At 36.1% G+C, this 14514-nt stretch overlaps 2 protein-coding genes and 1 pseudogene across 2 annotated transcripts; 2 read left to right on the forward strand and 1 right to left on the reverse strand.

Annotated features, from left to right (window-relative positions):
* The first annotated feature begins 715 nt into the window (after window positions 1-715).
* LOC131698958 (arylamine N-acetyltransferase, pineal gland isozyme NAT-10-like) lies at window positions 716-1865 on the forward strand (annotated as a pseudogene).
* A 909-nt stretch (window positions 1866-2774) lies between these two features.
* LOC117425910 (M-phase phosphoprotein 6-like) lies at window positions 2775-9258 on the reverse strand. Its single transcript, XM_058993590.1, has 5 exons — window positions 8990-9258; window positions 6690-6802; window positions 6298-6388; window positions 5181-5284; window positions 2775-3977 (listed from the first exon to the last, which is right to left on the reverse strand). Exons 1-5 carry the CDS (start codon window positions 9038-9040, stop codon window positions 3839-3841), a joined length of 498 nt encoding a protein of 165 aa, XP_058849573.1. The 5' UTR covers window positions 9041-9258; the 3' UTR covers window positions 2775-3838.
* Window positions 9259-11062: 1804 nt separating this feature from the next.
* LOC117425909 (arylamine N-acetyltransferase, pineal gland isozyme NAT-10-like) lies at window positions 11063-14449 on the forward strand. Its single transcript, XM_034043224.3, has 2 exons — window positions 11063-11397; window positions 12685-14449. The coding sequence occupies exon 2, from the start codon at window positions 12691-12693 to the stop codon at window positions 13546-13548; it is 858 nt and encodes a 285-aa protein (XP_033899115.1). The 5' UTR covers window positions 11063-11397; window positions 12685-12690; the 3' UTR covers window positions 13549-14449.
* The last annotated feature ends 65 nt before the right edge of the window (window positions 14450-14514 follow it).

Genomic DNA, 14514 nt, shown 5'->3' on the forward strand with positions numbered 1-14514 from the left:
TATCTGGAAAATAACATTCTAAAGAAGACTTTTGTATACATATTTGGCCGAAAATGAAATAACTGCACGCTAAACAACGCCACATTTGTTAACTACTTTTTCAAACTTAAGTGATGCGTTACCAAAAATTATTTGTTTTAGACACTAGTGTATGAGGCTATATATGCCAGACATATTTGATTCACTCGGGGGCGCCAAACACTGTAAACATGTTTTCCAATGATTCCTGTGTAGCCATAAAGAAAGCTGCAAGCTATGATGAGTGTGTAACATTATATGAACGTTTGTATTTGCGAACTGAATTAAAAATGATCTGTACTACGAAATGTTATACTATAATATTATCTAAAAATGTGTTACTTTTAAAAATAAATGTTTCATTTATACTCGTATCTGATGTGCACTGGGCACTGGGCTGTTAATGTAGTCAATTAACTACTTGTTTTTAAGCATGGTGTAACAGTTAACAAACTGAATCTGAAATAGCTGACACATCATATATATTCCAAATGATTAATGAAGCGTGATGATCAAGGGCTATGTTTTGTACAGTATATCAGTCCTTTACAATGAGAAAGGTGTATTCTGTTTTCACACAGACAGATCATTCTAATATTCATCATAGCTTTAAATTGATTAAGCATGACAATGTGAAGAGATACATGGAATACAGTGTCTCTGCTGTTTTGCTGATAAAAGCACTGCACACTTTTAGATGCTGCACCACGTCACCCACTTGGAAAACTGGTATGGAAATTCATTAGCAAGATGTATAAGCATCTCTAGGTCATGGTGACATACACTGTACTAGAGCCCTGTAAAATTCTTTATATTTTTATTTTTCACAAATTTTATTTTATTACAGATACACATTAATAAGAACAACTCAAATAGATGTATATCAATAATAGTATAGTATTGTGACAGGATAGTGTAAGTGCAGAGGCTTTTAGGCAGCAAAGCAGAGACTCAGAGGCAGAGATGGCAGTTTTTTTTTTTATTTAGTCATTGCCAATTATTTTTATTGTTTTTTCCCAATTTGATATGTCCAATTATTTTTAGGGTGTTCTCTTAGGCAAAGTGCTCTCTTAGGTGGGTGGTGAGGGGGGTGGTGTTATGAAAACAACCAGCTCTTCTCCTGGGTGTTGAAAGAGATAGGGTATGATGTTACTTACCTGGGAGCAAAGGTACCTGGCCTCCAGCCAAATTGTTTTGAGTCTCATCTCTTCATCAAAGTGCTCGTTGATGGGAAGCCATACATAGCTGATGTGGGTTATGGAATCTTCTGGCAAATCTGGCAGCCCCTGGAACTCATTTCAGGGAAGGACCAGCCTCAGCTTCCTGGCGTCTTCCGTCTTGATGAAGACAAGGGTGTTTGGAACCTGCAGAAGACTGGACGCAGGTCTGATGTCCCAAATGAAAGCTTTGGTGTTTCGTCCCTATTAGCCAATTCTCTTTTTAAGAAGGTTTACAGTTTTACTTTGGTGCCACGACAAATTAAAGATTTCACTGAGACGTGCACTTTTTTCCAGACGTCTCCGGAATCCTTGTTCACCAATAAGTCTGTCTGCTCCTTGCAGGCCGCCACTGGGTTTCGCGCTCTGATTGGGTGGACTTACTGTGAGGTCACCTAGAACTACCAGGAAGGGGTGGATCTGATTGATGTGTCTACAGTCCCTGATGAAGAAGTGGAGAAGGTGCTCGAAGAGAAGTTTGGTGTGGTATTAGAAAATAAACTTGTGTCTGTTAACAATAAAATACATCACTAAATCTGACTATCAATATGTTATCAGCCAGAAACAACCATTTGACAGAATGGTTGGTATCTGATTTGGATGAAAGAAAGCAGAATAAAAAAAAAAAAAATGTGGACTCATTGCTGGTATGATGATTTTGTGCAACGGAGAATTCATTAAAATATTAATTTACTACTATATCTATATATATATATATATATATATATCTATATCTCTATATATCTAACACCAACTATTTTTTAGTGCTGGGACAAAAATTCCAACAAACACTGCTTGATGTATTTTGAAAATATATATGACCATGTTGTATTTGTTTCTACAAGATAATTTATAGAATCACAAAAGATTTCCTATGAAGCAAACCAAAACTAAATAAATGATACACATTCTACTCTTCTGAAGAGGGTTTCGCTCCTGTACTGATATGGTAATTTTCTATTTTGTTCAGCTTATTCAAAAACGCAAGAATATTTGAATATGTATTTGAATTTTGAAAGAACATTCAAAACTTGAAAAACCCTTGATCATCCTAGCTATATATATATATATATATATATATATATATATTTTATTATTTGTTCCATTTAATTAAATTGCAACTCTCTGTAGGTCTTGTGAAACCACCTCTGCTCTCACACAAACCTCAATGCCACCCCCAGTAAAGAGATATAAAACATTAACCAAGCATGCTTGCAGAAGGTTCTTTTTCAGCTCTTGAGGTTTCATTACGTCAAGCTGTTAAACCACACAGGACCTCAAAACACCACCTTCAGACCAGGGTCAAGTAGTTTTGGAGCCTCAGGACTATGTAATGCTCCTACTGTGAAGGTGCTTAAAAATTCAGTGCCTAAGACACTACTGCACCCCACCTTCTCTCTCTTTGTAAACCTTTACAAAATCTTAAGCATGCAATTCTTTACTGGAGAAGTGTTGGTTGTCAGCTGGGTATTAAATAACTTGTTGCTGATCAGCACAGGGAATGACACATCACGAAACATCAAGCAGCATAAACAGAGATAAAAATGATAAGGCAAACGTTTCTGCCAGTGCTTTAATCTGCATTGAAGGCGTTTGCCTACTTGACTTTCTCATTCGTTTTACTTAGGAATAACATCATGCTTTTTGTGTCTTCAGAATCAAAACACAGACGGGTCACCTTGTTAAAAATAGGCAGTAAAACATTCAAGAAGCAGTGGGTTATCTTAAAATACATTATGTGGTTTACTTTGTTTAGTCATTATGACAAAGTATTTACAACAGACCAAAGTCATGCCCCTCATTTATACAGGTAAATACACACGTCATGCACCTCATTTATACAGGTAAATACAAACACACATATGTACTAGTCATGCTGAACTGTTCCTAAGTGCAACATGTCATGTATTTGTTTGTTTTTTTAGTCATGTTGATCTGTTTCCTCATGTATACAAACACTGGACTATTTTCATACAACAATTCAATTCAGTCACAGGATGAACATTGGTTTCGATACCACTGATCAATACCAATACCTTGTACAGATTCAATAAATGTGTTGGATGAAAACATGACACTGCCTGGATATTTCATAAGGCAAGATTAGAACAATGTATACTTATTTAAACAAAATCATGTCGAACTATAAGCAGGTGAAGTTCAAATATGTTGCCCTAATTCAGAGCTTTTTCTGTAGTTGAACAGCAAGTACAAGGCAACTTCATATCTGTTTAGATCTCTTGATAAGGTGAAGGAATTGCAGCCAATGCTGAACAGCGTGAGCACAAAGAACTTTAATAAAGTTCTCAATAATTAATGTTGGCAGAATCAAAACCTATATTGGATACGTTTTGTAAAGACAACATTTTACTATTCTTGATGAGCTGATATTATTCTACTTAGTGGCTAAAAAAGTAGGATGTATAACACCCATTTTAAAATTTAAAAAAAATATGTTTAAAAGCTAACAATTCAATCATCATGAACACAGGGTCACCAGGAACACAAAAAACACCAAGATATAAAAACTAATTTTCTCCCTCCTTTGACACTCACTTGCCAGTCAATTGTCCTTATAAATATATCCTGTTTAATTCCCTTTTCTAGTCTTGTGGTTTTAAGAACACCTTCTTGATTTTGGGACTCCTAATGTTGCTGTTAACGTTGTCCTCTCCTTGAATTGCTGGGCGGTTCCGCTTTTTAGTAAACTTCCTTTTGATGCTCCCCACCAAGCTCTCATATCTGCAGGAAAAAACACAATCTGTGAAAATCACTTTTTACATTTAACCCTTTGCGGTCCATTGTCGGACTGGGTCCGACATTGCAATTATTCCTCACAGGTCCTTTGTCGGACTGGGTCCGACATCATTATAGCAACGCAATAAACGGGTGTTTAGTCGTTTTTTCTCCGGAAAAAGCCGAGAAAACCATTCAATTGCCGAGTGGTAGCGACAGGAGCCGAGACAAGTCGGGAAAAAAAAAAAAAAAAAAAAAAAAGGCGTATTTCATGAATAGTCATACATGGTATCAGGTATCAGATAATGGGCGTCCATAATAAACAAGCTGGCTAAGTGCGTCAGCGCACTGAGACTATCATGGACATTTGCAGAGCTTTTTTCAGATGTTATAGTAATAAAATAATGACTTGGATCGCATTATTGAGGAGTTTGGTGATAAAACGAGTGATCTGGAGATGATCGATCGGTATGTACGACTATTATTATTATTATTATTTATTTCTTACACAGCTGAACGCTATAGCAAACAAAAGGCTGGGGAGGGGCTGGAGATGCCTAGTGTGTGCTTTGTTGATATGCAGGGCCATTTAAACCCGTTTGACTGTGAAAAAAAATACTTTTAAACAGCGCGTATAAAATTAACTGCGCGTGTGAAAATTAATTAGACCTGGCGTGCCTGACGCGCGATTAATAAATGGACCGCAAAGGGTTAAACAGTACTGCAAGTAGCTTACTCAAAAACTAGGTTTATTAAGTTGCTTTTATCCAAGTTGTGGCGCTTCTCTTCGGTTATTGCTGCCTGTCATATGCAACATGTAACGGTCAGTTATAGTGTCTCTAGAGAAGGAAGAGCCAGTGCCGATTAGTGATTCTCTATTTTTGATTACGTTTCTTGTTGTTTTGCTGGCAATACATGAAAATGGTGAACCCACTTATTTACCATATAAAGCCACTTTGGCTGATCTAGTCTACATTACAACATGTCAGGCAACTAGAACTGTAGAGCAGCTCCTGAACTCAGTCAAAGCACCTTAACAAATGTAAGAAGAAAACAAACACAGTATGAGAGTAATTCTCATGAGACCACTCAGGAAACTGCAGCAGTGAAAAAGACCAACTGAATCACAGTGTTTATGACAACTGCCAGAAAGCCCTTTCAGAGCAACCCATTTCTGAGTCCGTAGCGCGGACAAAGTTCCTTGCTTACCTCCTTGCCATCTCTTCGTCTGAAACATCCACTCCCGTTTTATTTTGCACCTCTTCCTCAACATCCTCAGTCCTATTCTGGGAGTTCATCAGGGTCATGAGTTTCTGCAGAACAATGTTAAACAGGAACCAGAAATGGGAGTTTTAAACAAAACCAAAACACCCTCAAGGACATAATGTAAAGGGAATAGCATAGCAGAGTCATTTTTAAACAAGATGTAAAATAGATATGTACTATTCAGACCTGTGGATAATTACAATTACGGCAGACTTGTTTGCTGAAATTGCAATAACAATGCTATTTTGTTCAATTACAATTAGTTACAATGACGCTGCTGTAAAATCGCAATTATAATTACACTAAAAAGTAACAAATGGCTCCACACGTTAACATGTGTACTCTGTTTATTGTACCAAGCAGTAATCACAGGCACAAATACCGAAACATACTCTATACCGTTGATTCAAACAAATGGGGTCACAAAGTGGTTGAAACTATGAGACGAATGTTCGCTCAGTGTAACACAAAACATGGAAGTGTGAATGATTAAGCTTGGAAAGGTGTGTAATTTATCTGTAATTAATCAATTATATGGCAAATACAAATACAATTACACAGGTGTGCCAAAGTTCAATTACAAATTACACAATTACAGTTGAATTGATCCCAGGTCTGGTACTATCTCCATACCCAAGAAACTCTTATGAAAGTCTTATGACCTCAATATGGCAGCCTAATTAGGACACACTGAAAGTTCCCATTAGATTATTGCCAAATAAATATCCATAATACTGTAAGCAGACCAGCAACTAAAACAGTTTATAATATCTGCAGTTGAAGTAGTTAAGCTCCCCTCATACTAAATAATGCAAAACTCTGTTCCAGCAATTTCTACAATCATTAACTTTGGCACGTGGGCAATTCATGTAACACTGACAAAAAAAAAAATAATAAAAGATAATAGTTCACTTATAATACATAATTTGTGGTTTGACATCTGATTAATCTACAGCTTTGATATACTGTACATGGAAATTGTATTTACCTAATCAGGGTCTGTGATCCTAATGTAACAAAACTAATTTTACTTGTGATTAAATAGATGTAAACCTGATACCTCAACTTCAGGATTAAAACCCTTGAATGACATCCTGCCATATAGCAAGTCTTCACATGGTAGGAAACTCCTCTCTTCTATAATGAAATTCCTTAAAAAAATAAAATGTAACATGAAGAGAATTAACTATTGCTATAGCATCAATAAAACTGGTTTACAATACATCAAGTCAATACATTTCATAGCAGTAAAAACACATTTATTATTAATGCCTGCACCAACACCCTATCCACAATACCTACCTAACCTGAAACCACACAATTGACATTGACTTAATTCTCAATCACCTTTTCAAAATTTGGTAATGGCTCACTGAATAGCCTAAGTGGTTATTAATCAGGAGAGAGATCTATATTTGAACTTCGCAAGCTAGCAATGAATTCCAGTCTTACTCTTTCTCCTTGAGCTCTGGTAAATCCAGGTACCAGTGTTCATCACTGATTATCCTCTTCTCTTCTTCTTCCAACTGCTTTCTCGTCTCTGCATCCAGCCCACGCTGCATAAACTAGTTCAACCAAGCAAACAATATTATAGTTGTACAATCAATGAAAACTTACTGATACTTCACAACTGGTTTGATATACAGAAACACGATCCAGTGTCTCAAAAGAAATGTTCTACTAACCATTTAGGATACCCATGGACATGGGCATCATTAATTAATAAATAAATAAATAAATGTTAGTTTGTTATAACCCGCAGCTTAATAAAGTTATCTTTAGCACAAGTTTGAATATGATATTTCTAGATTTACTGGGATAAATACCACATCAGAAACTGCAGAAAAAAATATTTAGCAATTGAAATATAAGTAACTTGCATAATGTGATTTACAATCTCCTCTTCAACATGGCAAGCAGCAAATTCACAATGTGTTCTTCGATACACAAATAATGGTGCCAAATGACTACAGTCACAGATGTTAATGAAGTGTGGCTGTTGCAACTGAAAGACAGAAAACCTTAAAGATACCAATATTATAACTGTAAAGGTCTCAAATGGAAAATCTACCAGCATAAAACACTATCTTTGAAACAGACAAACTGTGCAGTTGTTCATACTTTTGTCTTTCTGTACGTTCATGATTAATGGCAGGTTCAGTCCCCCACCTACACAATACCCATATTATTTTACGAAGGAAGCAATGTTAACTTCTCATGCACTTACTTGCTCTGTGATATAAAGCAGGAGACAATTACTGGGCGCTCTAGCATTTCGTGCAGATATTAAATGAAATTCAAACCTGGGACACGCTGCTTGCCTTAGCTCTTTGAAACAAATAGAAGCATTGTGTTGTATAGCTCACACATCAAGAAAGTGCAGTGGAATCTGGATGATATATGAGGCCCTATTCTTGAGGCGCCTTTGTGCCAAGAAACTTGAAACGCTTTTTTATTTGAATTATTTTTTCAATATGTATGCACTGTTGTAAACAACATTACAGCAAAAAGATCTGAGACACATGGAAATTGTGGTGTCCTTTTCTCCTCAAAACAGCCACTAATTGTCGTGTTTTTCTCAGACCATTTTCTTGTCAATTTTAGAAGAAAGCTAAAGAATAGGATATGCCATGCTGGTCCATCACAAGTTTGGCTTTTTACAAAAGCAATGCCATGAGCTTTGCACAAAAATCAGGAATGCCTTCACCTCCAGCCGAACCCATGGCGGAAGCAAACTCAACAACAACAAAACAGAAAGCTGTCTCTTTGAGCTCATTTATTTTATATATATATATATATATTATATATATATATATATATATATATATATAATTTTAAAACATAGGTATCTGGAAAATAACATTCTAAAGAAGACTTTTGTATACATATTTGGCCGAAAATGAAATAACTGCATGCTAAACAACGCCACATTTGTTAACTACTTTTTCAAACTTAAGTGATGCGTTACCAAAAATTATTTGTTTTAGACACTAGTGTATGAGGCTATATATGCCAGACATATTTGATTCACTCGGGGGCGCCAAACACTGTAAACATGTTTTCCAATGATTCCTGTGTAGCCATAAAGCTGCAAGCTATGATGAGTGTGTAACATTATATGAACGTTTGTATTTGCGCACTGAATTAAAAATGATCTGTACTACGAAATGTTATACTATAATTTATCTAAAAATGTGTTACTTTTAAAAATAAATGTTTCATTTATACTCGTATCTGATGTGCACTGGGCTGTACTCAGAAAAGTTTCGCTCTCACACGTCTGTGTTTGTTTATACTGTAATTGGAAATCATGATTGTATAATGCAAATTAATTCGCAAGACCAGGACAATATGCGGTGGCAATTTAAAAGACTGTAAATAAATAAATAAATAAATAAAATCACGTTTTTTGCGTGCATTGTGCAGTGGTACCTCGCTTTTGGTTAACTAACTGTGTAGAACTTCTCAAGTCTTAGAAAAGGACATTCTGTAAAATTATGTTGGCTTGTACTATATTTAATTTCGTCCTACATTTTGTGAACACTGCCAACAGTAAGAAGATAGATATATATATATATATATATATATATATATATATATATATATATATATATATATATATATATATGTATTATCGTCTTTATTCATCTTGTGACCATTGTGTCTTACTAGTTATATTAACCTAATGCACGTCAATTTACAAGCAGGCCTGCCGCCGAAAATCCATGACCAATGCAAAACAGATACACTACCTTCATCCGTAATACGTTTTTGGAGAGCTTCGCGGTGCCATCACTTGCCATTTTCGGTTAATTACTGAAACAACACTGTAAAAGAAACGTGCGTTAAGTTAGCAAAGTCAAGAAAAACTCCTAACTCATAGACACACTACACAACAGGCGGACGCAGCTACTGAAACATGAACACGCTGGGATATTACCCAACAGGCCATACCAATCAATCTATGATACACTGATAGAGACTAACAGTCGAGTAATCCATCACAGATTCGCTGAGCATTCAGTACCGTACAAGACAATCAGTGGAAGAGCACATTTCATTTTCATATGTTTTTTATAGTGGAGTAGCACAGGCGCACACGCAAGAGCACTATGCAAATTATTAGTTCTGTCCAGCCCAGGGCTATCACACTCAATACGCGTCCTGCCGAGTTTGATGTATATATTTTATGTAATTTGTGGATTCCATTACTTGCAAGAGAAATGTGTCTTCTCTCTTTGCTTTCAATGAACTTGGTCACTGTGAAGCAGAACAACTCAGAACCACACTTGTTTTAGACAAGTTGTAATCTTCTCACCTGCCACAATCGTAATGTGAAATAATGATACTGTGTCTTGTACTGCACACAAATTAAATGGTTATTTTTTTTAAAGATTGACATGTATTTTCCTAAGAAAGACGATATATACCTTTTTGTGAAATGGCTACAACCTATGTACTATACTGTTCGATACAGCTTGCTCAAGAGATAGACACCTGTCAAGTGTTAGTCATCTGCAGCTGTCATCTTCCGCAACAGCCTCCCGGTGCACTTCAGTCTGACCACAGCACGACTGATCAGTAATGGTATATTTTTTTTTCACAGAAAAAAACATAAATCCTTCATTTTGGCTACAAACTGCTGCATTTTATTCTGAGGACAGTCAAGTTAGATGTGCCTATAATCAAACCAGTGACATTTCACGCTGGCTAGGAAGCTCAACACCTACAAAATGGAGCTTTATCATCACTGGCTTCAGGTTCATTTTTTATATTGAGGCTTCATAACACCATCTGAAGGACTTTGCAGAATTAACAATTACATTTAGACTTAACTTCTGCAGTTAACAAAATTAGAGTAGATTATCATAACAATATATTTAAAGAGAACATTTAAATAACAGGTAGATGCTCCAAAATAATTACAAAGTAGCCTCAAATGACGACAATGGCACTTAATGGGTTAAAGTGGCCGCCTAAGTATGTCCACTAGTGAGTCAGTGGTAGCTAACACAACAAAACTTTCTAACCTCTTATTAGAATGAGCAATAGTCTGTCATCAATAGCACTCAATCAGGAGGCAGAGTGGTCCAGGCCTTGTAACCAGAAAGTCACTGAGCAAGTCACTTAACCTCCTTCTGCTCCATCCTGCGGATGAGATGTTAAAGCAATGTCCTACTGTAAGTGACTCTGCATATAATGCACAGTTCACAGCCTACCACTGTAAAGCACTTTGTGATGGTGGTCCACTATGAAAGGTGCTATATAAAGATATTATAATATTATTATTATTATCATTTTAAATGTAGACAAACATTTATTCCAAATTGAAATATAAAACACAAGTAAGATGGGTTAAATCGGTCTTAAATTTCAGTTCCACTCGTGGTTGTAGCTAAATTGATTACTCTTAATTCCATATGTCTCAAATGTGCACTTTGGACAAAAACACATGTTGTAGCAATCATATTCTGGTCAAAGCATGTTACACCAGTCACTAGGGGAAGCAGCTGATTGGTTAATTGTGGAGATAAGGCGTTGAAAGAGTGAGGACAATTTCACTGTCCAGGTGAGCAAGCAAGTGTGTTTCTTAAACAATTGCACATGAGACCAATATAGACAATGGAAGTCCACAACAGGCTAGATTTATGAAATTATACAATATAATACAATACAATACAATAGCTTTTTATATAGTGAATTTCATAATAGAGTTATCACAAAGCACTGAACAATTAAGAATAAGCCAAATAAAAAAAAAAAAGATACATTTTTAACCTATTTGTTAAAATACTCTCAGGGAGAGAATTCCAGAGTCTGGGAGCGTGATTGGAAAAAGATCTTCCACCCATAGAGACAAGGGGGAAAGGAGCAACAGAGAGTAGAGATAAGTGAGAGGAACAAAGGTGGTTAAAAATGAGTTTTCTGCTGTCTTTTTACGGGACTTTGAACAACTCCGCCCCCAAGACACAACCCTAAAACACTCTAGAAGCTTCAAGGAATCATACTTACAGCTTCCTGGCCTTAGAAGATAGTTACAATACATGAAATAGGTAAATGCTGGTAACCTGTGTACTGTATCTAACCCATTACAGTCCTCACCACAGCTTTAGGTACAAGAAGGTCCCATTCTGCTTGCAGTGTTCTGGATATTTTGTGGGTAAGTACCTTGTTTTGTTCAGCAGTAAACCACCAAGAAGCCTTAAAAACAAGTTATAAAGTCCCTCCTATAAATCTTTACTCCTCAGATATTGATTTCTTTTCATTCTAATTTTACATTTTCACCTGTAACACAATTATTTATTTATTTATTTATTTTTATTTTGTGGTTTGGAGATCACCCAAATGCAATTTTTTAAAGCTTGCAGTAGGATTGTAAAGAGCCTTAGGCTCTGTCAAACTGTGTGTTAATGTAGTCAATTATTAACTACTTGTTTTTAAGCATGGTGTAACAGTTAACAAACTGAATCTGAAATAGCTGACACATCATATATATTCCAAATGATTAATGAAGCGTGATGATCAAGGGCTATGTTTTGTACAGTATATCAGTCCTTTACAATGAGAAAGGTGTATTCTGTTTTCACACAGACAGATCATTCTAATATTCATCATAGCTTTAAATTGATTAAGCATGACAATGTGAAGAGATACATGGAATACAGTGTCTCTGCTATTTTGCTGATAAAAGCACTGCACACTTTTAGATGCTGCACCACGTCACCCACTTGGAAAACTAGTATGGAAATTCATTAGCAAGATGTATAAGCATCTCTAGGTCATGGTGACATACACTGTATTAGAGCCCTGTAAAATTCTTTATATTTTTATTTTTCACAAATTTTATTTTATTACAGATACACATTAATAAGAACAACTCAAATAGATGTATATCAATAATAGTATAGTATTGTGACAGGATAGTGTAAGTGCAGAGGCTTTTAGGCAGCAAAGCAGAGACTCAGAGGCAGAGATGGCAGTTTTTTTTTTTATTTAGTCATTGCCAATTATTTTTATTATTTTTTCCCAATTTGATATGTCCAATTATTTTTAGGGTGTTCTCTTAGGCAAAGTGCTCTCTTAGGTGCTCTCTACACGGAGACTATTGTACTATAAATGTAGGTTTTGGGGGGCATGGTACGCTAGCTCTATCTAGCATGTCCTATTTTGATTGCACTTATTCCTTTGGTAATTTTTTTTCTTATATAATTGTATTAAGCCTATTTAATCTATGATAAAGTACATTGAAGGCTAGGTGCTTAATTGTTTATCTCTGCCTATAATAAAACACTCAAAGGTAGACTATGTAACAATATTAAAAGAACCTTATTATAATGCTAGAAAGACTCTTGTTAAGTCTTCAGTGGTCAAATGAGGTCAAATTCTTAGACAAGAGGGTTTGGTTTTGTCCCCACCCCCATGGTATGAAAATATTTTTCTTTAACAGGAGAAAATGAATCTGACTGAGTATTTTGCAAGAATCGGCTACAAAGAGCCTAATCACAAAGCAGATCTAAAAACTTTGACCGAACTCCATGAACACCACATCAGGTCGATCCCGTTTGAAAACCTCAGCATTCACTGTGGGGAGAAGATCACCTTAGACCTGGAAACCATCTACAACAAACTTGTGAGAAACAAACGAGGGGGGTGGTGTTATGAAAACAACCAGCTCTTCTCCTGGGTGTTGAAAGAGATAGGGTATGATGTTACTTACCTGGGAGCAAAGGTACCTGGCCTCCAGCCAAATTGCTTTGAGTCTCATCTCTTCATCAAAGTGCTCGTTGATGGGAAGCCATACATAGCTGATGTGGGTTATGGAATCTTCTGGCAAATCTGGCAGCCCCTGGAACTCATTTCAGGGAAGGACCAGCCTCAGCTTCCTGGCGTCTTTCGTCTTGATGAAGACAAGGGTGTTTGGAACCTGCAGAAGACTGGACGCAGGTCTGATGTCCCAAATGAAAGCTTTGGTGTTTCCTCCCTATTGGCCAATTCTCTTTTTAAAAAGGTTTACAGTTTTACTTTGGTGCCACGACAAATTAAAGATTTCACTGAGACGTGCACTTTTTTCCAGACGTCTCCGGAATCCTTGTTCACCAATAAGTCTGTCTGCTCCTTGCAGGCCGCCACTGGGTTTCGCGCTCTGATTGGGTGGACTTACTGTGAGGTCACCTATAACTACCAGGAAGGGGTTGATCTGATTGACGTGTCTACAGTCCCTGATGAAGAAGTGGAGAAGGTGCTCGAAGAGAAGTTTGGTGTGGCATTAGAAAATAAACTTGTGTCTGTTAACAATAAAATACATCACTAAATCTGACTATCAATATGTTATCAGCCAGAAACAACCATTTGACAGAATGGTTGGTATCTGATTTGGATGAAAGAAAGCAGAATAAAAAAAAAAAAAATGTGGACTCCTTGCTGGTATGATGATATGTGCAACAGAGAATTCATTAAAATATTAATTTACTACTAGATCTATATAATTTTTAGTGCTGGGACAAAAATTCCAACAAACACTGCTTGATGTATTTTGAAAATATATATGACCATGTTGTATTTGTTTCTACAAGATAATTTATAGAATCACAAAAGATTTCCTACGAAGCAAACCAAAACTAAATAAATGATACACATTCTACTCTTCTGAAGAGGGTTTCGCTCCTGTACTGATATGGTAATTTTCTATTTTGTTCAGCTTATTCAAAAACGCAAGAATATTTGAATATGTATTTGAATTTTGAAAGAACATTCAAAACTTGAAAAACCCTTGATCATCCTAGCTATATATATATATATATATATATATATATTTTTTTTTTTTTATTATTATTTTTTATTATTTGTTCCATTTAATTAAATTGAAACTCTCTGTGAGTCTTGTGAAACCACCTCTGCTCTCACACAAACCTCAATGCCACCCCCAGTAAAGAGATATAAAACATTAACCAAGCATGCTTGCAGAAGGTTCTTTTTCAGCTCTTGAGGTTTCATTACATCAAGCTGTTAAACCACACAGGACCTCAAAACACCACCTTCAGACCAGGGTCAAGTAGTTTTGGAGCCTCAGGACTATGCAATGCTCCTACTGTGAAGATGCTTAAAAATTCAGTGCCTAAGACACTACTGCACCCCACCTTCTCTCTCTTTGTAAACCTTTACAAAATCTTAAGCATGCAATTCTTTACTGGAGAAGTGCTGGTTGTCAGCTGGGTATTAAATAACTTGTTGCTGATCAGCACAGGGAATGACACATCAAGAAAAATCAAGATGTATA

The sequence above is a fragment of the Acipenser ruthenus genome, chromosome 20, assembly GCF_902713425.1.
Source record: "Acipenser ruthenus chromosome 20, fAciRut3.2 maternal haplotype, whole genome shotgun sequence".
NCBI classification, from domain to species: Eukaryota; Metazoa; Chordata; class Actinopteri; order Acipenseriformes; family Acipenseridae; genus Acipenser; species Acipenser ruthenus.

What these genes read in the sequence shown, in the direction of transcription:
- LOC117425910 (XM_058993590.1), bottom strand. Translation starts at nt 9,040, where the DNA reads ATGGCAAGTGATGGCACCGCGAAGCTCTCCAAAAACGTATTACGGATG. An exon ending in AAAACGTATTACGGATGAAG is followed by an intron (nt 6,803 to 8,989) that starts GTAGTGTATCTG and finishes TGGTTGAACTAG; the next exon opens with TTTATGCAGCGTGGGCTGGA. An exon ending in GACGAAGAGATGGCAAGGAG is followed by an intron (nt 3,978 to 5,180) that starts GTAAGCAAGGAA and finishes TTTTTCCTGCAG; the next exon opens with ATATGAGAGCTTGGTGGGGA.
- LOC117425909 (XM_034043224.3), top strand. Translation starts at nt 12,691, where the DNA reads ATGAATCTGACTGAGTATTTTGCAAGAATCGGCTACAAAGAGCCTAAT.